This window comes from Anas platyrhynchos, chromosome 27 (genome assembly GCF_047663525.1).
Source record: "Anas platyrhynchos isolate ZD024472 breed Pekin duck chromosome 27, IASCAAS_PekinDuck_T2T, whole genome shotgun sequence".
NCBI lineage: Eukaryota > Metazoa > Chordata > Aves > Anseriformes > Anatidae > Anas > Anas platyrhynchos.
The window spans coordinates 5,378,451-5,400,882 of NC_092613.1; the positions used below are offsets into that span (position 1 = coordinate 5,378,451).

The window sequence follows — 22,432 nt, forward strand, 5'->3', positions numbered from 1 at the left end:
GGCCCGGGGCCTCCCCTCCCCGCCTCACCGCCGCCTCCTGCCCCTCCCCGGCTTCTCCGAGCCCCCCACGGACCCCTCCCCAGCCCCCTGCAGCCCCCCCCGGTTCCTTGAGTGCAGCCTCCGAGCGGGGCAGCGCACTGATAAGGGCGGCCCCGGCCGTCGGAGCCCAGAGCCCGGATAGCTCAGTCGGTAGAGCATCAGACTTTTAATCTGAGGGTCCAGGGTTCAAGTCCCTGTTCGGGCGCTGCCGCTTTTTGGCCTCGTCTCCCTCCCTCCTTCACCTTTTATCTCTTTTTTTTTTTCTCTCTTTTTTTTTCTCTCATTTTTTTTCTCTCTTTTTTTTTTCTCTCTTTCTTTTAATTTTTTTCTCTTTCTCTTTTTTTTCTCTTTTTTTTCTCATTTTTTTCTCATTTTTTTCTCTTTTTTTTCTCTTTTTTTCTCTTTTTTTTTCTCTTTTTTTTCTCTTTTTTTTCTCTTTTTTTTCTCTTTTTTTTTCTCTTTTTTTTCTCTCTTTTTTTTTCTCTTTTTTCTTCATTTTTTCTCTTTTTTTTTTTTCTCAATATTTTTTGGTTTTGCTGCCCAGGGGCTCGGCCGGGATGCTGATGAGGGGAGACGCAGCATCCCCCAGCAGCCTTAACAAGGCTTTTGGAGGGGGATCACAGCCGGGAGAGAGAGAGGAAAAAAAAAAAAAAAGAAAAAGAAAAAAAAAAGATAAAATAAGAGAGGTAGAAAAAAATCGGGGAAAAAAAAAAATAATTAAAAAAAATAAATAAATAAACAGGGAAAAAAAAAAAAATGATACCGCCCGAACAGGGACTTGAACCCTGGACCCTCAGATTAAAAGTCTGATGCTCTACCGACTGAGCTATCCGGGCTCTGCTGTTCCAGCCCCCTCCGGCCCTATATGACCTTACCACCCCCCTGGTGTTTGCACCCTCCCAGCCCCCCCGAGCCCACCCATGGGTGCTGGCAGCACCCAAACCAGCCTGGGATTGGGGTGCTGGGGCTCCCTCCCCCCCCAAAGCTACTTAACCTGGTGGGTGAGCGCCCCCCCCCCAGCTTGGCGAGGAGCCCCCACCCTGTTAGGGGCTGTGGGGTGCCCCGCGTCCTCCCCCTTTTTTATTTTATTTTATTTTATTTTATTTTATTTTATTTTATTTTATTTTATTTTATTTTATTTTATTTTATTTTATTTTATTTTATTTTATTTTATTTTATTTTATTTTATTTTATTTTATTTTATTTTATTTTATTTTATTTTATTTTATTTTATTTTATTTTAGGGGGGGGGGTGCAGCATCCTTCCCCAGCTCCCTGCATCTCCAACACCCCCATGGGCTGGCGGGGTTGTATTTGGGGGGGGGGATTTTGTGTTTTTTTTAGGGGGGATACAACATCCTTCCCCATCTCCCTGCATCCCTGACACCCCCACAGGCTGATGGGGCTGCATTTTGGGGGGGGAATTCATATTTTTTTTGGGGGGGGGCAGCATCCTTCCCAAACTCCCTGGACACTGACACCCCCTGGGAGAACCACCAGCATCTGGGTGCACTTCTGGGGCTGGGGGGGCTGCATTTATTAATTTTTTTAATATATATTTTTTTTGGGGGGGGGGGCAGCATCCTTCCCAACCCCCTACACCAGCGACACCCCCTTGGGAACCCTCAGCAGCCGGGTGTGCGCTGCTGGGGCTGCCGGGGCTGCATTTTTTCTTTCTTTATTATTAATTAATTTTTTTTTTCTCCCCCCCCCCCGGGGTTTGGGGGGGGGCCACAGCCCCGTGCAATGCTGCGGGTGGCCGGGAGATGGCCCCGCTCCGCGCTGCGCCCCCTCCATTGTCCGCAGCCGCCGCCGCGCTCCCTCCTCCCGCAGCCACCACCGGGACCCCCCCCCCCCAAACCCACCGGGACCCCCCCCCCAACCCCCCCACGGCACCGAGCAGGTAACGGGGGGAGCCGGGGGGGACGGGGAGCACCGGGGGGGTGCAGGAAAAACCCGGGGGGGGGCGCGGGAGGAGGCCGCTTGGGTGCAATTTGCGGCTCGTTCCGGGTTTTCGCCCCCCTTTTTGCGGGTTTTTGCGCCCCCCCCCGCCGTGCTGTGGGGATTTGCGGGTGTTGTGGGGTGCCCACATCTTCCCCCCCCCCATCCCGGGTGCTGGGTGCTGCCTCTGAGCCTCCAGTGCGGGGATTTTGGCAGCTGGGGGGGGGCGCAGCTGAACGGGGTGGGGGGCGCGGGGGGGGTCGTGGCTTTAAAATGAGCAGGGAGGGGGGAGATTTTGGGGAGGGGGGGGGGGTGCAGAGCGGTGCAAGGGCCCCCAGCACGTTGCAAAGTTGCCAGGGAGAGAAATGTTTGGGGGGGGGGCACCAGCACCAGGCTGCCCGGGATGTCAAAGTGACCCCCACCGGGATGGGGATGGGGACCAGGGATGGGGACATTTGGGGACATTGATGGGGACACTGATGGGGACAATCCTGCACTTGTGCGGCCAGGAAGGACCCAGCTCATCCCGCCCAGTGCTCGGTGTGCTGCTCCTGGGGATGCCGGGCTCCCCGCGAGCATTTAGCCAAAAAAAAAAAAAAACTAAATCCGTGAGCTGTTACCCCAAAGCGAGGGGAGCTGCGGTGGCTCAAGCGCAGCTGCCAAGCCAGGCACGGACGTGGTTGTTCACAGGATCCGGGCCGGGGTGAAACCAGCACAAACCGAAAAAAAATATATATAAATATATAAATAAAAAAAATCAATCGTTTCCTCCCACACCGAGAGGAAAAGCGCAGCGGGGCGAGGGGAATCTGCTCCGAAATGGGGTGCTCGGTTTCTCCCCGGGCTCACCGCCCCGGCAAGGTGCTTCCCCAGCTCGCCTCGGGAGCACGGCCTTATAAATAAAAAATAATAATTAATTAATTAAAAAATGAGGGCAGGAGACAGGCAGGGCCGGGCAGGGGGGGTGAGCCACGAGGCCGCCCTGCCCTCCTGCTGCAGGGTGCGCGCGGTGCTTGGCTGCGCCCCGCGGATTTTGGGTGGCATGGGAGAAGCTGCAGCAGCCGCCGCCCGGCCAAACCCCGAGTGTTTTGGGGTGCCGGGAAGGAGCCCTGCACGCCCGGCCCTCCTGGTGCCTGGCTGCGTCTCGCCCGACTCCCACGAGATGCAAATCCACCGAGCCCAGGCGCACGAGGAGCCGCTTCCCATCGCGGGTTGGGCTCTGTGCGCCCCCGATTTGGGGGGTGCCAGGGGGAGTTGGGTGCACCCCAGTTGCTTTGTGTCCTCCGTGCGCCCAGCTCCTGGGTGGGCGCGAGCCCCCGAGGCAGTGGGGACAGGCGGATGGATGGGGGTGGCAGTGACCCCACCGCAGGATTTAGGGTTAGGGGCAGCCGCCGCTTGCTGGGCCCCCCCTGGTGCAGCGGGGTTGGCCAAAGAAAAGGCAGAATTGTGGGGCCGTGCTTCACGCTGCCGGGCTCTGTGGGGTCATCCTGAGCCGTGCTGGACAGCAGCGAGCCCCCCGTGTGGGCTGGGCACCCCCCTTGTGGTGCAGAGCGCAGGAAGCTGAGATTTGCATAGGAACCGAGCGCCCCGGGGAGCCCGACCACGAGCAGCCCCCGCGTCCCCCCCTCTCTCTGCTGCTGGCCCTACAGGTGCTGGGAGAGGTGCGGCACCCCCTGTGCGCCCTGCGTGGCTCTCACACCTTGCTGCGTGTCCCCAGCTTGTGCCGTGAGGGGCTTTGGGGGGGCTCCTTTGGCTGCCCCACGTCGGGGGGCTTTCCCGTCCCCAGCCTGAGCCACCTTCCCCAGGCAGGATTTCCTCCCGAGGGTGGAAACGCGTCGAGAGCTGCTCGGAGAGCGTTTGGCAGGGGACAGCTTCACATCCTGCCTCCTCCAGAGGGCTCGGAGAGGGCTGGATCCTATTAATAGGAGGCGCGAGCGGCCTCGGGAGGAAGGAGCTCCTCGAGCTGCGAGGAACAGGTTGGGAGCCCGCGGCGCTGGGCTCCGTGTGCGTGGCACGGGGCTGCCTCGGTGCCTCGGTGCCCGTAACAAAATGCTCGATGCTGGGGGAAGCGTGGGGGGCTCCCCATCTCAGGGTCTTTGGGATGGTGGAATAGGGGCTGGCTCCGTCTCGGAGGGATGACGACTTCTTCCTCGAAAGCTCTGCTGGGGATTTGTTGGGGTTTGGGGGAAGGGGAGCGGCTCCCGCAGTTCCGATCCCTGCTGGGGTAAAAAATTGGAGGGGCTTGGAAGCGCCCGCAGGGATCGGTTTGGGGGGAATCGCGTCGATTTTGCTGCCAGTGGAGAAGTCCGAGCGCTCCTTTCGCTGGGTTTTGGGTTGAGGTGTGGTGTTTTGGTGGTGCTGAGCACGGCTCCAGGAGGGAAACTCTTGAGGTTTTGGTTTCGGTTTGAAATGACCTTTACGAGCAGATGCCCTTCCTGGAGCTCCAGCTCCAAGCCAGGAAGAAAATCCGGAGCTTTGGCCCTAGCAAAGCACAACCTGGGGACCGACCCAACGAGCCTGCCTTGGGCACTGCACTGCTGGGAGAGCGATGCCAAGGCCCCAAAAAACCCCAATTCCCAATTCACAGGGCTGGGGACACCGCCAGGAGCCGTGTCCCTGAGGCACCCCCGAGCATCCCGGGCTGGGAACGTGCCCAGCCCCGTCTGGGGACGAGGAGAGCCCTGGGGGGGGCCATGCACCCCAAAAGCCACCCCAAAGCACCTGAGCAGCCCCAGAGCCGAGCAGGTTTGCCCGGCCGTGCCCTACAAACCGGCTGAGAAACGAAGAGGTGGTGGGGGAAAAACCCCGGGCGTTTCGGGAGGGTTTGTTCCTATTTCTCTGCCCGGCTGGGCAGCCGTGGGTGGCCGGGGTTATTTTGGTGATGGAAAAATAAACCCTGCGGGGTCTCTGGGCGTGCAGGTGGGAGAGCTGCCCCCCAACCCCTCTGCACCTCCCCGAGGGGACCCTGTAAGGGTGTGCGGGGTGCTGGGCGCATGGGGTGGGCGCATCCTCGCTGTATGGGGAATGCGAGGCTGCATTTCGCCTTGGTTTTGTTCCTCCTCGGTGCTCAGCACCCTAGGACGGTCCCGGAGAGGAGTATGGGGAGCTTTGCTGCGCATTGGGGTCCCCCCCAGTTTGCTGCTGGCAGCCCCCCGTGTGGCAGCGCCGCGGCTCCTGCTGGAGCACCGGGGATGTGGTGTCCGCGTGCGGCTCCCCACAAGGCTGCAGCCTCCCTTTTTGGGGCTTTGCTGGTGGAAAGTGGGAAGAAAACGATGTCAAGCCACAAGCCGGGGCGGGTTTGCAGCGGACGAGGGCTTTTCCCTGCTGGGCTGCCCCCGCCGAGCCGTGGCTCGAAGCATTTCCCTGCAAGGTGGGATGCCGAGCGCTCGCTGAGCGCCTCTCCCGAGGCTGACGTGACCGGCGCACGTGCCAGGAAATTTAAAGTCAGAAGGCTGCCCCGGTATGAGCAGCAGGGATCTTTTAAAGAGGGGAAAAAAAAAAAATGAGCTGCTCGTCTGCGCCTCCCGAATTCGGTGCCTGCCCCTGGAGCTCCCCAAATGCCCCGAACCCGCAGCTCTCAGCCCCGTGCCCTTTTTCTACCAGGCTGGAGGGCCGAGGGGGTGTTCGGTGGGAACACAACCAGCCCCTTTACCAAACCCCACCGAGGAGCCAGGCTCAGCCCTGGTGCAGCGGCTCTTTGGGGTTTTTCATATGGGCAGGATGGGGCCGGCCGCTTCGGGGCCACTTTTCTCCGCTTCAAACCCCAGCAGATGCCGTTCCTGGAGGCAAGAATGGATTTGTAGCTTTGTCAGCCACGAAAAGCTCAGGTCTATTTTATTGCTTTTGGGTTAAAAGCACGTTTGCTTTGTTCGGCTGCCAGCAGCCCAGGATTGCCAGCTTTTGGGATTTCTGTTTTTCCGGGAAGAGCCCGTGGCTGCCAGCAACACCCCCCCCCTTTGCCTGCACGGTGGCACCGACACCTGCGCACGGAGAGGGTTGAGCCCTTTCCTTCAGAACTGCAATTTTGGGGAGAAAGCGTGCCTGCAGCAGGCACAACCAGAGCTGGGCTGAGCAGCACCCATCTGGTTCGGGGCCGCGTAGCTCGGGGGGGACCCTTTGGGTCTCTGGGGCTGCCGTGGGTGCAATCCACGGGGGTGCTCTGCTGGGTGCTGGAGGTGGTTGCACCTCGAAGCAGGGCACCAGGGTGTCCCCAGCCTTGCAGGGTGCGTGGGGTCGGGGCGAGGAGGACTCTGGCTCGCAGCTCGCACTCCACATCCTCCCCTCGCGGAGGCTCGTGCGCCCTGGCCGGAGCGAGAAAACCCTCAGCCGCCTCTCAGCTCCAGAGACGTCAAGTGCCGAGCGTCTCCGGAGGCTTTGGGCTCGCTCCACTTTTCTGTTTAACATCCACTTGGCTATTTATTTTGCTAGGAAGGGAAGAGGAGGGGAAATTGCCTTCCTTGGAGAGCTCCGGGCCGGCCTGGCGGTGCTGAGCGAGCCCCGGCAGCAGTCCCGGGCGCACGGACGGCGGGGAGGGAGCGGCGGCTCCGCGGTCACCACGGTTTGTGTGCCTTGGTCAGGGGCCAGGAAGGTGGTTTCGAGTCAGGCTTTTCCTCCTCGCTGCTTGCGGCTCAGCTCTGCAAAATCGCCGGGTTTGGAGGCTGTGCGAGGCCAGGGGCTCGCAGCATCCCTGCTGAGGGACGGCAGCCGGCTCTGAGACCCTCCCTGGGGCAGAGGGGGCTTGGAGAGGGGCTCGGAGGGACCTGTCGGGTCCCTCGGGGAGGGTTTCAGCTTGGATTTTTATTCTCTGAAGCATCCTGGGCTGGTGGGAGCTGGTGGGCAGTGGTTGCTCCGGGCTGTCCAGGGCCCCGTGCGGGCTTTGGGGTGAGCAGAGAGCAGCTGGGGGGGGGGCTCGGGGCTGGGTAACCCCCTGGGGACAGGCTGGGGGGGTTCTGCCTCGCTGCCTGCGCTGATGCAAAGCGAAAATCCTCTCCCCCAATATCCTCTCCCCTGGGGGAGGCGAGGCAGGAGGGGCCGCAGACGCCCTTCCTTCCTCCCTTGCTTTTCTCCCTCCACTTTTCCTTTCTGATGGCCGAGCGCTGCCGGCGGGGGCCCTGCTTTTCTCCTCGCAGCAAAGCCCCCAGGACCACCGGGGGGGCTCAAAACCCTGCCCGAGGCACACGACAGCAGCTTGCCGGGCCCCACGAAGCCAACACGGGGCACTGGGGTTGCGGGTTGAGTCAGCCCCAGATGCCGGCGCTGGCCCCGCCGCCCTCCCTCGGTGTCTTATTTTATCCTCGGGGGAAATCCAGCAATAGCCCCAGCAGCTGCTGCTGGGGGCCGAGCAGCCCCGAGAGCCTGCCTGGAGGCTGCAAAATCTTTCTTTAAGCCATCGCTCTTGGGGCTCGGGAGCAGTTTCCTTCATTTCATCGCGGAGAGGAAGGGCCGGACCTCAGGGCGCTGCCGGCACCAACCCTCCGAAGCGAAGCGGGGCTCCCAAATGACCCCTGGGTGCACGCCCAGGGCGAGGCTCGTTAGGACCAACCCTTGACGAGCTCGCAGAGCCATTAACCCTCTCCTTTCCCCTCCACCCAGGTGGCCGGCGGTGCAGCATGCCCTTCTCCTGAAGCCCTGTGAGCGCGGGAGGAAGAGGAGGGTCGGTCGCGGGGCGCGGAGATGTCCGCCACGCGTGGCGATGGGGAGCACTGGAAATCCCTCGAGTCGGTGGGCATCAGCCGCAAGGAGCTGGCGCTGGCCGAGGCCCTGCAGATGGAGTACGACGCGCTGTCACGCCTGCGGCAGGACAAGGACAAGGAGGAGAGCCGCACCAAGCAGCGGGGCGAGCGGCCCCTCATCTCCTGGGACGACCCCGCCGAACCCAACGGCTGCACCGGCATCAAAGCGGCACGGGGCCTCTCCGGCTCCGACCCCACGCTCAGCTACAACCCCCCGACGGTGCAGGAGGGGTCCCCGACCCCCCGGCCCCCTCCCGGGCCGCCCCCCCGGCCAGATAGCCAGCCCTGGCTGAAGGCTCCGCTGGCCGGGGACTACCTGTACATCTTCGACGGCTCCGGGGGGGACTTCCTCGGGGAGCCCCTCAACGGCACCTCGCCCCCCGACAGTGGGGGTGGCTCCCCCAAAAAGCTCTCGCCGCCCCCGCTGCCCCCCCGGCATTCCATCTGGAGCCCCCCCGAGGGCAGCCGGCGCCCGGGGAAGGGGTCCCCCCCGTCCTCCAAAGCCCCCCAGCCCAGGGACATCAACATGTTCTCGCAGGAGCGGGCGCACGGCAAGCTGCTCGCCCGGCGCATCTCCGAGGAGGACCCCTACGGCCTCGCCGACTACGAGGGCATCAACGACGCCATCACCTGCCTCAACCTGAAGTCCACCTACGAGTCGCAGGTGCTGCGGGAAGCCTCCCGGGGCTGGAAGGAAGGCAGGAGCATCTTCGAGAAGGAGTCGAGCGGCAAGCCGGTGGCACGGAGCAAGACCATGCCCCCCCAGGTGCCCCCGCGCACCTACGTCTCCCGCTTCGGCAACAGGAAGAATCTGGCCCCGAACAAAAACCGTAGGATCTCCGTCGACCCGGTAAGAGGATTTTAATCCCTGCTTTTGAGGGCGGGAGGGATGGAGGCAAAGCGTTGGGGGGAGCTGGAAGTGGGGCGGTGAAGGCGGGGTGCGGAGGGAGCTGTGGGTGCCCGCTGGTTCTTGCGCCCCGTGGCTTTGCTGTGTCCAACCTCCTCGCCTTGCTCCCAGCCCCTCCGTGCCCCCAGCAGCCCAGCACGTGAATATTTGGGGCTTCAGGGGGGCTGCAGCGGGCTCGTGTCCTGCTCTCGCAGCCCCTCCTGGTCCCCCCCTCCCTCGGTGGGCGAGCGCTGCAGCCGGGCACCGCTGGCGGGGGCGGTGTGAGGCGCCCTCGGCTTTCTCGCTGCCAGAACCCAATTATAAAAGGGCATTAAAATTGTCTTTAGTGGCTGCCGTGGTCTCTGCCTTTCTCTCTCTCCCGTTGGCTGCTGGCTGGGTTAATTGCCCTGACACTGGGGCCATTGTTCGCCGCAGAGGAGCCGCGGAGGCTCGGGGACCCCCGTGTGCGCGGGGGGAGCCTGGCACCAGGCGCAGGCAGGGCTCTGCCACGGCACCCTGGGGGCTTGGGGACGCTCCCTCCATCCCTCAGCATCCCCAGATGCAACGATCACGAGGCAATGATCCCCTGCTCGCTCACGGAGGAGCGAGGCGGGGTGCAGGGGGAACGCGGGGAGCCCCTGGGGTGCCGCTGACGGTTGCCCCCCGCAGGTTGCCCCCCGGCCACACTCCTTAGGCAACGGCTACGAGCTCTTCGAGGTGTCGGAGGAGCGGGATGAGGAGGTGGCTGCTTTCTGCCACATGCTGGATGTGTGAGTACCACCGTGCCCGAGCCATCCCTGCGCCCCTCGGTGCGCCCCCAAACCCCTGCTTAAGGGGGGGCGTTGTGCTCCGTGCCCCGGCGATGCCAGGCGGCGAAATGCCCCCGGGCGGAGGCGTTTTGAGGGGGGAGGACACGAAGGCAGGCAGCGGCTCTCAGCCTGCCCCTGCCCGCAGGCTGCGGTCCGGCCCCAGCACCCAGGATTATTCCCTGAGCGGCTTCGTGTGGAGCTCCGTCAGCCTCAGCCCCGAGCACCTGGGGCACGGCGTCAGCCTGAAGGTGACGGTGGTGTGCGACAGCCTGCGGGAGCCCCTCACCTTCACCTGCGACTGTGAGTGTCCCTCGGGGGGGCTGCGAGGCAGGGATCAGCCCCAAACGATGCCCGGGGGAGGGATTTTTGGGGAGTTCTCCCGTGGCACGTGGGGGTCACCGCCGCTCGCTGTCCCCGCAGGCTCGTCCACCGTGGACCTGCTGATCTACCAGACGCTGTGCTACACGCACGATGAGCTGCACGCCGTCGACGTCGAGGAATTCGTGCTCAAGCTCTGCGGCTTGGAGGAATTCTTGCAAAAGTGAGTGCCGGGGGGGTGTGGGGGGACGCAGGGACTGCGCCGCTCACGCGCAGGCGCGATGGATGCGACGGGGGGCCCGGGTCCCTCCCCGCCTCCCAAGCCCCCGTGGGGCTCTCGCCAAAAGCAGCGTGCCGGGAGCATCCTTCCCTCCCGGGAGCTGCCAAAAAAGCTCTTTGGGAGAGCATTAATAACGGCCGTGTCACCGAGCTCCGGCAGCAGCCCAGCTTCCCCCAGGGCTGTTTTTTAAATTGCGGGAGCTGGAAAAAGCCATTTCCAGGGGGAGGGCAGCGGGGACCGGGGGACGGTTCAGAGCCTCAGAAACATCCCGATCTGCAAAGTGGGGAGAAAGGGGACAGGTTTCCCTTCTTTAATGAAGCCAGGACTGTGCAGAGCCCTTGCTTGGGGGCTTGCTGCTCCCACCAAGGCTGTGATTTTGGCTCTGCTGGCCGGGGAAAAGCTCCATCCCGAGCAAGGCGCCGTGTGGAGGCAGCGGCAGCCACGCACGCAGGGGCACAGCCGTCCCTCCCGGCACCTCCCCGCCGCCAGCCCTGCCTGGAGAGCGGCCCCACGGCCTGGCCCTGCTGCTCGAAATCGTGGGAGCTTTGCCACGGCCGCCGCTAGCTCCAGTTTCAGGCCCTAAGGGGGCAGCTGGGAATTGCTCCGCGCAGGATGAGCCTGCACAGCCCCGGGGCTGAGCCCAGGACGTGCATGCATGGGCGCAGCGGGGCTGCTCCCCCAGCCCCGGGCACAGCAGCAGTTCTGTCCGTCTGTCCCTCTGCTGGGGGGCTGCAGGGAGCCCCCCCTTTCCCCCGGGTCCCCGCTGGGCTTCACTCGTTGCTTTCTTTCCTCCTGCAAACGCTGCCGGTGTCAGCAAAAAGATGTTTGCCGGAACGAGCCTTAACGAGAAACAGCCCCCGTTGGAAAAACGGGACCGGCACCAGCCCAGAGCCGCGTTGTGGTGCAGCTCCTCGGCGTGGCTTTTTGGGGAGGGAGCCAGGGCTTTCGAGGATGGAGGCTGGCTCAGGCCGCCAGTCAGGGCTGCACGCCCGTCCTGGGTTCTGTGCAGGATTCCCGCGCGATTTGGGGCAAATCCCCTGGGTTTTGCCTAACTTCTCCTTTTGGGAAAGGGACAGCCTGTCCCCAGCGAGCAGCTCCCGTATCTCCCGGGGCCCTCAAAGGACCTTTGAGAAAGCCCTGGGAAATAAAGCCCTTTTGTCACCCGTCTTTTCTCTCCACGTCTTCCCCCAGCGGAGGAGGTGCTGGAAGTGCCAAAACTCTCCGTGCCGAGCCGCTCGGGTGCTCAAGCTCTCCAAACCAGCCCGAGCTGCTGCTGCTTTCCACCACTTGGCACGTGCGAGGTGCAGGGGGAAGGCTGCATGGAGCAGGGCACCCCAGGGGATGGAGCAGGGCACCCCAGGGGACATTTGCAGCCCGAGGCGGGGTGCGCAGGACGCCGGCCCCATGGCAATAAGGGCCCAGTGCTGCCCAAGCGCCAGGCTTCCTGCACGCAGCAGGGCAGGACCCAGCACCAGAAGCCGCGCACCCACCCGGCTCCCCGTCCCCGTCCCCAGCAGCCCTGGGGGTGCCCCTGGTGGCCCCCCCTGCATCCTGCCATTGAGCCTGCAGATGGGCCGCCCTCACCACGGCACCGTGCCCGGCTGAATTGGCTCATTCTCTTCCCAAGCTGGCAAGGAAATTGGGGCAGCGTGGTGAGCCCCGCAGCCTCTGGTCGAGGGCTTTCCCCTGCTACAGAAGCCCCCCGGTGCCGGGTTTTCCCCCTGCTGCTGCCGGGCTCCTCCGTGCCCGCTCCTTTTTGCACCAGCAGGGCCTTTTGTGAAGGATGCTGGGGAAGGAGGAAAACCAATAATTTATTCTTTGGGCTTTTCAAGCACGAGCATCCCAGCGAAATGTTTTGCAGGCAAAAGCACAGCCAAACCCCAGCCAGCACTCGGCCTGGCTTCAGGGATTTAGCACGGGGCTGATTTGGGGGAGGGGGATTTTTGCCCCCAGCCTGGTCCTGGTGGACAGGGGCCTCGTGCTGAGCCCGTTGTCTGTGCCCCTGCAGCAAGCACGCGCTGGGGAGCCACGAGTACATCCAGCACTGCAGGAAATTTGACATCGACATCCGCCTGCAGCTGATGAGGAGGAAAGCTGTGCGCAGCGACCTGGCCCGCACGGTGGGTGCCCGCGGGGGGAACGCCCTCCCCGCCTGCCCCGGGGAGATGCTTCGGCTGGGAGATGCTTAGGGTTTGGCAAAACCAGCTCCCAGCTGGGTGTAACCTCCAGGGCTCCAGCCCCCAGCCCCGTATCAAGCCACTCAGAGGGGACCCACGGTGGGGAGAGGGGCAGGAGGGTTCGCAGGGGTGGCACCCACCTCCACCTCTCTCCTTTTGCAGGCCAACGATGACCAGAGCCCCTCCACCCTCAACCACTACATCCACCTGCAGGAGAGGCCCATCAAGCAAACCATCAGCAGGTAAAGGGGGCGCGGGGCGAGCGCAGCCCCTGTGCCGGGTGCCCTCCCCGTCGGGGCTGAGCTCCGCTCTCCGCATCCACAGGCAGGCGCTGAGTCTCCTCTTCGACACCTTCCACAACGAGGTGGATGCTTTCCTGGCGGCCGAGGTGAGCCTTTAGGGGGCTGCGGTGCCTTGGGGGAGCGCCGGGTGGCACCGGGACAGCCCTGCCCTTCCCGTCCCCTCCCTGGAAGGAGGCAGTTTTGGCACAGCCTGGCTCCGGCGCGTGCCCACGGTGCCGGATTTTCCTGCTGGAGGCTCCAAGCAGCCTCTCCTCCCCGGGGAACCCCGACCTCTCCATTCCTCTGAGCATCTCCACGTGTTCCTGCACAGATCCACCTTGTCCCATCCCGTCCCCGCACCACAAGGGGCTGCCTCTATCCAAGGGGACAGCATCACCCCAAAAGAAGGGGCTCCCGTATGCCCGGGGAGCGCAGCAGACATTTGCTGCAGACTTTTTTATGATCATGATGGGGCTCCAAGTCTGCATCAGAGGAGGGGAAAGGAGGGAAAACCTTCACATGGCAGTTGCGTGGTGGGCTGGGGAGTTGCCGTGGGGGCTCAGGACAGGATTTATTCCTCTCCTTGGTGTTTTCTTGGGGCACAAGAGGGTGCAGACACCGCTCCCCATCCCCTGCCCCGCTTGCTGCCGGCTCCCCGAGGGCAGAGCTTTGCCGTGGCTCCGAGCCCGGGGCTCTGCTCAGCCTCCCCCTGCCCGCAGGGAGACTTCCCTCTGAAGGCAGAGCGAGTGATCCAGTCGGTCATGGCCATCTGCAACGCCCTGGCCGCCGTCGAGTCCCAGGAAATCACGGCCGCCCTCAACCAGATGCCCCCCTGCCCCTCCCGCATGCAGCCCAAAATCCAGAAGGTAAGGGCAGGGGGGTGCAAAGGGAGGGGAAAAAAAATAAAAAAACAACACATCCAAACCATCCTCCCTTCCTTCCCGCTGCACCACGTGGAAAATTCCTCAATAGCTGGGCGCAGGCAGCTCTTGCCCTGCCCGTGGCAGCAGCCGGGACCACGGAGCTGCTCCCAGCCGCGGCCACGCACGGGGCTCCTCCTGCCATTGCCCTTGTGGTTCCTTCCTTTTCCTTCCTTTCTTTCTTTTCTTTTTTTTTTTTTTCCTCAACAGGATCCAAATGTCCTGGCCAAGAGGGAAAATCGAGGTATTTCAATTCTCCTCCTCCCCTTCTGGGCTGGGGTTCCCGGTGCTTTTCATCCCCAAACCCCTCCTCCTCCTCCCTCAAGTGTTACGGCCAAAAAAAAATGCATTTGAGACCATTTTTTTTTAAGAAACGAGGCTTTTGAGGCCGTGCCCGTTGTTCCTCCCCATGAACCCAACAAATTGGGAAGCCTCAAACCCCCAATGCGCCCCAGAGGAGGGGACATGCCCGGGGTCCCCCCAGCATCCCCGGGGGACCCCAAGGGTGCGGGGCAGCCCCGCGTCAGCCCTGTCCTGCCTCTCCTGCAGAGAGGATCGTGGAGAGCCTTACGGCCGCCATCCTCGACCTGGTGGGGCTCTACTGCAGCACCTTCAACGCCGATTTCCAGACGGCCACGCCGGGGAGCCGGGAGCACGGCGTGGTGCAGGAGGCCTGCCTGCTCTCCTGCCCACTCTCCTTCACCGTCTACGCCACCCACCGCATCCCCATCACCTGGGCTGCCAGGTAGGGGAGGAGAGAAACCCCCCTGCGGGTCCCCGGGGCTCGGCGCCGTGTCGGTGACCCTATAGCAGGGCATCCCTCCCCTAAACCGCTGTAAAAAGCGCGTCCCAAATACGCCACGTAACAGCAAACCCACCCCAAACCTCCCCAAAATGCAGGACCGCGAGCCTGGGGGCGCACAGGGTGGGGTTGCCACCCCAACCCCGCAAAGCCTCAGGGCTGCAGCATCCCTCCTGAGAGCTCCACGAGGTGACAGATGGCCCCGGTGCCGCGGGGGCTCCTTTGTTAGGTGCCGCCGTGCCGGGGGGGGGGGACGGCGGGGGTCCCGGCGGGCGGCAGGAGCCCACCGCGGGGAGGGCGTGCGAGGCAGCGGCGGCGGCAGCAGCCGCCCCGCCGGGGACCCCTCGCTTTTGTCCCGTCCTTAATGCATTCCCCCTGCTGACTGGCTCCGAACAAAGCCCGTAGCCTGGGAAATGCCGGCATCCCCCTGACCTCCTGCGCCCCGCAGCCCTCCCCGGATTGTTGCTCGGCACCTGCCACATGGCAGGGCCCCCCTCCCACCCCCCAAAATCCCTCCCCGACAGCTCCCCGTGTGCCGGTATGCGCCATGGCATATGGGGTTGGGGACGGGAGGGTGGGGGGCTGCTGGCTTTGCGCCCCCCTCCACTACTCAAAGCCATGCAGGGGCTGAATTGGGGCACGGCCAGCGGTGGGGAGGGCTCCGAGCCTTCATTGCACCCCCGGGCATCGCCATCCTCCTCCTCACCCCGCTGCTATGGGGTTTGCCCCTTCGTGGGGTGAAGCCCGAGCAACCCGCAGGGCTCCCCCCTTACTCACAGCCCCTCTGCTCCCCTCGCAGCTACGAAGATTTCTACCTCTCCTGCTCCCTCACGCACGGCGGCAAGGAGCTGTGCAGCCCGCTGCACACCAGGAAGGCGCACGTCTACAAGTACCTCTTCCACCTCATCATATGGGACCAGCAGTAAGGCAGCCCCCCCCTGGCCGCAGGGTGGGCACGGGTGGTCCCCAGCCACGCTGCTTCCTCCTCCTCCTCCTCGCTGTGCCCTCTGTATTTCGGGTTTCGGAAGCTCTTGTGTCATCCCCGGGAATAGCGCTGCCCCCCTCCCTCCCCGGCGCCAGCCACGCCACTTGTTTGCACCCAGGAAAGGGGATCTGCTCCCAAAATAGCCCCGGCAGCAGGCGGGGAGGCTGTGCCGAGCCCTCGCCGTGCCTGGCATCCGCCGTGTCCTGGGGAAGGGGGGGGGGACGGGCCAGGGATAATTTTAGAAGGCGCCTGTGCCCCCGAAGGACACGAGCGGGGCCGTGCTGTCCCCCCCTCCCTGCCTCCTGCCCACCCCACGGGCAGGATGTAGCTGGTGCCCCGGAGAGGAGCCTCAACCCCGGGGACCCCCAGGGACCCCCAGGGAGCAGCCGGGACGAGGTCAGTGTTGGGGAGACCCCCCCAAGTCCCTCGGTCACCTTCCCAAGGCGCAGAAGCAGCTGGCTGGCCCCAACCCCGGGGGGGGCTTGCCCATGACGTGGGGCCTCGGTGCTGTGCTGGGGGCACGTGGCACCCCCGCTGCCAGCAGTGTGGGGGGGTTTTTGGGCTCTTTTTTGGCATCTTGAGGTGTTGGGGGGGCTGCTGGCAGCACTGAGCCTCCGCCTGCTCTCTTGCAGGATTTGCTTCCCCATCCAGGTGAACCGGCTGCCGCGGGAGACGCTGCTCAGCGTCACGCTCTTCGCCGTGCCCGTGCCCCCCCCGGGGAGCTCCTCGGACACCAACAAGCAGCGGCGGGTCCCCGAGGCGCTGGGCTGGGTCACCACCCCGCTCTTCAACTTCAGGCAGTGCGTGGGGCGTCCCCGCCACGACGGGCACCCTTGGGTGCAGCACCACCCCCTGTTACCCCCCAAAGCGGCACCCTCAGCCCCCCCCCCCTCCACCTTATTCTTTTTTTTTTTTTTAACTCCTCCAGGGTCCTGACCTGCGGGCGAAAGCTTTTGGGCTTGTGGCCGGCGACCCAGGACAACTCCAGGGCCAGGTCGAGCGCCCCTAATTTCAACCAGCCCGACAGCGTCATCCTGCAGGTGGGTGCCGGTGGCACAGCACTGGGGGGTGCGTGTGGGGGGGGGAACCGAGCCCCCGCTCACCCTCCCGCCTCCATCCCAGATCGATTTCCCCACCTCTGCCTTCGACGTGAAGTTCACGAGCCCACTGGCGGCCGAGGTCAGCCCCAGGTACGAATTCGGCAGCCTGGGCGAGGAGGATCAGCGCAGGCTGCGGGAGGCCATGCAGAAGAAATCGCTCTACTGGTGAGCGGGGGGGGCTCAGCATCATCCTGCTCAGGGTGGGGGTTTGCTGAGCTCCCCCCAGCACTGTCAGACACGGGGGGTGTTTGGGGGGCCTGATCCTGCCAGGAAAGCAGCCGGGGGTAGGGGCTGAGTGTGGCTTCTCCGGCGGTGTCCCCGCAGCACGGAGACAGCTGCCCGGCCCCTGCTGGCTCCAAACGGGGAGGATCGGGTGTCAGCAGCTGTGCCCGGCTCCCCGCAGCTCAGCACTGGTGCTGGACGTGCCCTCCCCACCAGCCACACCACCAGGACCCCGCAGCAGGGCCAATCCTGCTCGCAAAACCCCCAACGGGGTGGCTCAGGGGGACCCCATGGGTGCTCGCTCCCCCCACGCACGGGCGCTCCTGGATCACCATCTCACGGGGGATGCCCGCAGCATCCTGCTCCCCTTCCCCTCCTCCCGAGTGCTTTATCGGTGCCTCCCCAACCCCGTGCGTGCCGGGGGTGGCCGGGCACCCTGTCCCCAACCCCGTGCCATCCCCGTGCAGGTTGACGGACGCCGACCGCAAGCGGCTGTGGGAGAAGCGCTACTACTGCCACGCGGCGCCCGGCGCGCTGCCCATGCTGCTGGCCAGCGCGCCCAGCTGGGAGTGGGCCTGTCTGCCCGACATCTACGCCCTGCTGGGCCAGTGGAGCTGCATGAGCCACCAGGACGCCCTGGGGCTCCTGCACGCCACGTGAGTCGCCGTCATAGGGGAACGGGGAGCTGCGTGCGGTAGGGAGTTTGGTGTGGGGGGAGCGGGGTCCCATGGGGACACGCTGTCCCTGGCCGCAGGTTCCCGGATCAGGAGGTGAGGAGGACGGCCGTGCAGTGGATCGACTCCATCTCCGACACGGAGCTGCTGGACTACCTGCCCCAGCTGGTGCAGGTGTGTGCCGGGATGGGGATGTTGTGTGGGGTGTGTGCCGGGAGGGGGATGCTGTTTGGGTTGGGTCCCAGACATGGATGCTGTATGGGATACGTACTGGGACAGGAATGCTGTTTGGGATGTTTGCTGGGATGGGGATGCTATTTTGGATGAGTCCCAGAAGGGGACACTGTATGGGATGTGTACTGGGATGGGGATGCTGTATGGGATGTGTACCGGGACGGGGATGCACTGCACTACACATGCCGGGGTGGGGATGCAGCGTGGGGCTCACACTGCGACCAGAACACAGCACGGGGCGTGCGCTGGTCCTGCTGTACCCCAAAAGCATCCCCTCTCCCCCTCATCCAGGCCCTAAAGTACGAGTGCTACCTGGACAGCCCGTTGGTGCGCTTCCTGATGAAGCGGGCCATCTGCGACCTGAAAATCACCCACTACTTCTTCTGGTGAGTTCGGGGGGGGCTGAAGGAATCTGGGGGGGGGGACCCATGGCGAGCCTGACCCCCTGCTTCTGCACCGCGGGCAGGCTGCTGAAGGACGGCCTGAAGGATTCCCAGTTCAGCATCCGCTACCAGTACCTGCTGGCGGCTCTGCTGTGCTGCTGCGGGAAGGGGCTGCGGGAGGAATTCGACCGCCAGTGCCTGCTGGTCAACACCTTGGCCAGGCTGGCCCAGCAAGTGCGAGACGCCGCGCCGTCTGCTCGCCAGGTGAGTTATGGGGTCGCCGGGGGGTTTACGGGGTCCGGCAGGGTCTCAGCCCCCTCGTGTCCCCCCCGCAGGGCATCCTCCGCGAGGGGCTGGAGGAGGTGAAGCAGTTCTTCAAGGCCAACGGGTCGTGCCGGCTGCCGCTCAGCCCCAGCCTGCTGGTGAAGGGGATCGTGCCCCGGGTGAGTGCTGGTGCCGGGGGTGCCGTCACCCAGCGGGGCCCGGCCGGCTCTGATGGGGTTTTGCTTCCCTTCCCCGGCGGCAGGACTGCTCCTATTTCAACTCCAACGCCGTCCCCCTGAAGCTCTCCTTCCAGAACGTCGACCCCCTGGGGGAAAATATCCGGGTCATCTTCAAGGTGAGCTCGTCCTCCGTCGGGTGCCCGAAACGGGGGCACCGCGCCCCCCAAAAACCGTGGGCAGCCTGCCCCTGACGCTCCCCCCCTTGCTCTGGTCGCTGCCCCCCGGGGGCTCGCAGTGCGGCGACGACCTGCGGCAGGACATGCTGACGCTGCAGATGATCCGCATCATGAACAAGATCTGGGTGCAGGAGGGGCTGGACATGCGCATGGTCATCTTCCGCTGCTTCTCCACGGGCCGGGGACGAGGTATCGGGGTGTCGGGGCATCCCCCCGGGGGCGTCGGTCCCTGGGTTGTGACGCTGTGGGGTTGGAAATGGCATGGGGGGGTCCCCAGGGAGAAACCACCGCGGGTCACTGTGAGCCACCAGCCATGGGGTTTGATCCTACAGCCCATCTGTAGGGCCGTGTTTGGTTCCTACAGGCCGTTTGGAGGAACTCTGTGGAATGTCACCCACGGGGTGGGCAGCGGGGTTGGTGGTGGCAAAATGGGGTTGGGGTTTCGGTGCCCCCCTGTGGGGGAAGGACAGGTCTCACCCTGCTGTCCTGGCTGCCAGGCATGGTGGAGATGATCCCCAACGCCGAGACCCTCCGCAAAATCCAGGTGGAGCACGGCGTGACGGGCTCCTTCAAGGACCGGCCGCTGGCAGACTGGCTGCAGAAACACAACCCTGAGGAGGATGAGTACGAGAAGGTGAGGAGGAGCCCGGCAGGGGCCCTGCTCCTCGTGTCCCCCTCCTTGGGGACAAGACACATCGCTTCCTAGCGTGGGGGCCACCAAAACCCACCTGGGGGCCACCGTGCCTTTCTCCATCACCCCCCCAGGCCGTGGAGAACTTCATCTACTCCTGCGCCGGCTGCTGCGTGGCCACCTACGTGCTGGGGATCTGCGACCGGCACAACGACAACATCATGCTCAAGACCACCGGCCACATGTTCCACATCGATTTCGGCAGGTTCCTGGGCCACGCGCAGATGTTTGGCAACATCAAGAGGTGTGGGAAGCGCCCCCCCCACCCCCCTCGCTGGGATTGCGCACGTGGGGCTGCGATGCTGCTTCGGCTGTGGGGTCCGCCCGGGTTTTGGGGGTGCAGCCCCTCTCCTCGTGCTCACTTTCTGCTCCTTTTTGCCCCGGTGCAGGGACCGGGCCCCGTTCGTCTTCACCTCGGACATGGCGTACGTCATCAACGGCGGGGACAAGCCCTCCAGCCGCTTCCACGACTTCGTCGACCTGTGCTGCCAGGCTTACAACCTGATCCGCAAGCACACCCACCTCTTCCTCAACCTGCTGGGGCTGGTGAGAGCCTGGGGGCCGCTCGCTGCCCCTCAAAACGGGGACGGGGTGGCTCGGAGGGGCCGCGTCCTCATCCCACCGCCCACCCTCACCCCCACCTCGCTGCCCAGATGCTGTCCTGCGGCATCCCCGAGCTCTCCGATCTGGAGGATCTCAAATATGTCTACGATGCCCTGAGGCCGCAGGACACCGATGCCGATGCCACCACCTACTTCACCAGGTACGGGACACGGGTGGGTGACGGGGTGGGGGGGGGGTGATGGTGAGACCCCCAGGAAGGAGGCACGGCCCCCGTGGGCTCCGTGACCCAGCCTCTCCATCCTGCTACGCGGCCTCGTTGCAGGTTGATCGAGTCCAGCCTGGGCAGCGTGGCCACCAAGCTCAACTTCTTCATCCACAACCTGGCGCAGATGAAGTTCACGGGCTCCGACGCCCGCCCCACGCTCTCCTTCGCCCCCCGCACCCACACCATCAAGACGGCCGGCCGGATCCGCGACGTCTTCCTCTGCCGCCACGAGAGGGTCTTCAACCCCAGCAAGGGCTACGTGAGTGGGGACAGCCCGAGGGGACGGGCGGAGGAGCGTTCCCCATCCCCAAGCCCCTAAATCTAGTGGGCACGGGGGGTCCCGGTGTCTCCGTCCCGCCTCACAGCCCCTTCTCCCCGCAGATTTACGTGGTGAAGGTGCAGCGGGAGAGCCCGAGCGAGGTGGTGTTCGTGCAGCGCACCTTCGAGGAGTTCCAGGAGCTGCACAACAAGCTGCGCCTCCTCTTCCCCTCCTCGCTGCTGCCCAGGTATCCCCTCAGACCCTACACCCGGGGGTGGGGGACTCCCCATGCCCCCCTTGGGGTCGCTGAGGGTCCGTGGCCGCGCGGCAGCTTCCCCAGCAGGTTCGTCATCGGCCGGTCGCGGGGAGAGGCGGTGGCCGAGCGGAGGAAGGAGGAACTCAACGGCTACATCTGGCACCTCATCCACGCCGCCCCCGAGGTGGCCGAGGTGAGGGGCTGGGGGACCCCGGGAGGTGGGGACGGGGGTGCTGGGGAGAGGAATTTGGGAGGGAAGGGGGCGAATGCGGTGCGTAAAGCATCCGTGTGCGCACCCTGGGTGCTGGGGGATGTGGTCACCGGTACCGGCCCCTCTTTGCCCCGCAGTGCGACCTCATCTACACCTTTTTCCACCCACTGCCGAGGGATGAGAAGGCAGCTGGCACCAGCCCTGCACCAAAACCAGCAGGTAGGTGGGCTGGGGTGCACCCCACACCCCCCCCCGTGTCCTTCCCGTGTCCCCCCCACGTCCCTCCCGTGTCCCTTCTCCTCTCCAGACGCCACGTGGGCTCGTCCCCTGGGGAAGGTGGGCGGCGAGGTGAAGCTCTCCATCTCCTACAAGAACAACAAGCTCTTCATCATGGTGATGCACATCCGGGGGCTGGTAGGTGCGCGGCGTCCTGGGGCAGGGTCTGTTTGCGGGGCCGGGCTCACGGCGTGCCCCGTGCTGTGCCCGGCAGCAGCCCCTCCAGGATGGCAACGACCCCGACCCCTACGTCAAGACCTACCTGCTGCCCGACCCCCAAAAAACCACCAAGAGGAAAACCAAAGTGGCCCGAAAAACCTGCAACCCCACCTACAACGAGATGGTACGGGGGACGGGGATAAGGTCTTGGGGGGGCTTTCGGGGACCGGTGGCTGAGGTTCTGCCCTGCTTTGTGTCCCCCCCCCCTCCTCCAGCTGGTCTACGACGGGGTCCCCCGGGGGGACCTGCAGCAGCGGGAGCTGCGGCTGAGCGTGCTGAGCGAGGAAGGTTTTTGGGAGAACATCCTCCTCGGGGAGGTCGGCATCCGTCTGCGGGACCTCGACCTGGCGCAGGAGAAGATGGGCTGGTTCGCCCTGGGCTCCCGCGGCCACGGCACCCTCTGAGCTCCGGGACCCGGCACCGGTGTCACCGGCACCCCCGGGGACGTGCCCGTGGGGACCGGGCGCTCGCGTGGCCGGGAGCTGCCGTAGCCGTCTTCTTTTTTAAGTTTACCTTGTGTCAAGGGAGCAACGTGGGGGGGGGTGGGCAGGGAGGAGGAGTGTCAGGGCACTTCGGGGGGGGTTATTTCTTCCTTTGGGATATCTGTATTTTAATTTTTTTTAATAACGAGTAGCGCGCGGCCGGGCACCGGGGCAGAGAGGAGGAGGCAGTGGCAGCGGTGGCATCGCCAAGGTTGGACTCAGATGTCCCCCCCAGGGACATTTGTGACCCCCCCAGGGACATTTCTTACCCCCCTTATCTCCTCGAGGAGCTGCCTGCTGGCATCGGGGCCATTCCCATCCCGGGGGATTTGCTCCCAAAGGAGAGCGGTGTGCCATGGGGGGGGGGTCCCACTGGGGTGACCCCACCAGCCCCCCGGGGAGCACGGAGCCACCTCCTCAGCCCCTCGCCCGGCCCCGCAGCCCAGGACGCCTGCTCCAGGGCGTCGTGGGCTTGGTGCCTGTGGTGCTTTGTTTACAGCGAGAGCTCCGTAAACGGACGAAATGTTTCTCAGGATCGAGAATAATGAACTTACCTTTATATTAAAAGTTTTAAATACTGTATCGAGCGGGAGAGGGCGTGCGGGGGGGCCGGGGGGAGGGATATGGGGTTTGGATAAGGGCTCCTGCAGCCGGCACCTCACCATGGCCGGGACCCTCCTGGCCATGGAAAATGGTGTTAAAATGAAGGCGATGAAGCGCAGGGGGCCCGGGGGAGCCTCTCGTCCC

General features: G+C 64.1%; 1 protein-coding gene and 2 non-coding genes across 5 annotated transcripts; 2 read left to right on the top strand and 1 right to left on the bottom strand.

The window, feature by feature from the left end:
• Window positions 1-171: 171 nt before the first annotated feature.
• Window positions 172-244, top strand: TRNAK-UUU (transfer RNA lysine (anticodon UUU)). Its single transcript has one exon. It is a non-coding gene; the product is annotated as a tRNA-Lys (tRNA).
• A 558-nt stretch (window positions 245-802) lies between these two features.
• Window positions 803-875, bottom strand: TRNAK-UUU (transfer RNA lysine (anticodon UUU)). The gene has a single exon. It is a non-coding gene; the product is annotated as a tRNA-Lys (tRNA).
• Window positions 876-1,851: 976 nt separating this feature from the next.
• Window positions 1,852-22,267, top strand: PIK3C2B (phosphatidylinositol-4-phosphate 3-kinase catalytic subunit type 2 beta). Of its 3 annotated transcripts, none has more exons than XM_027445092.3 (33): window positions 1,852-1,942; window positions 7,573-8,562; window positions 9,268-9,368; window positions 9,553-9,707; window positions 9,828-9,948; window positions 12,014-12,125; window positions 12,345-12,424; window positions 12,507-12,570; window positions 13,183-13,329; window positions 13,594-13,627; window positions 13,933-14,128; window positions 14,985-15,107; window positions 15,803-15,970; window positions 16,099-16,210; window positions 16,293-16,435; window positions 16,960-17,148; window positions 17,247-17,340; window positions 17,692-17,786; window positions 17,867-18,047; window positions 18,119-18,226; window positions 18,310-18,402; window positions 18,522-18,651; window positions 18,960-19,096; window positions 19,228-19,397; window positions 19,543-19,699; window positions 19,807-19,916; window positions 20,040-20,241; window positions 20,364-20,488; window positions 20,573-20,690; window positions 20,846-20,927; window positions 21,016-21,122; window positions 21,199-21,327; window positions 21,419-22,267. In XM_027445092.3, the coding sequence occupies exons 2-33, from the start codon at window positions 7,654-7,656 to the stop codon at window positions 21,605-21,607; spliced, it is 4,881 nt and encodes a 1,626-aa protein (XP_027300893.1). In that variant the 5' UTR covers window positions 1,852-1,942; window positions 7,573-7,653; the 3' UTR covers window positions 21,608-22,267. The 3 variants fall into 3 exon arrangements, with proteins under 3 accessions (XP_027300893.1, XP_038024127.1, XP_071884445.1); XM_038168199.2 differs by lacking the exon at window positions 1,852-1,942 and adding an exon at window positions 3,934-3,956; XM_072028344.1 differs by lacking the exon at window positions 1,852-1,942 and having other exon boundaries at window positions 6,984-8,562.
• The last annotated feature ends 165 nt before the right edge of the window (window positions 22,268-22,432 follow it).

Excerpts from the sequence above, each read along its gene's own strand:
- PIK3C2B (XM_027445092.3), top strand. The coding sequence starts at position 7,654 with ATGTCCGCCACGCGTGGCGATGGGGAGCACTGGAAATCCCTCGAGTCG. Across the intron at positions 16,211-16,292 it reads CCGACAGCGTCATCCTGCAG|ATCGATTTCCCCACCTCTGC; the intron begins GTGGGTGCCGGT and ends CCTCCATCCCAG. Across the intron at positions 20,691-20,845 it reads CCGCCCCCGAGGTGGCCGAG|TGCGACCTCATCTACACCTT; the intron begins GTGAGGGGCTGG and ends TTTGCCCCGCAG.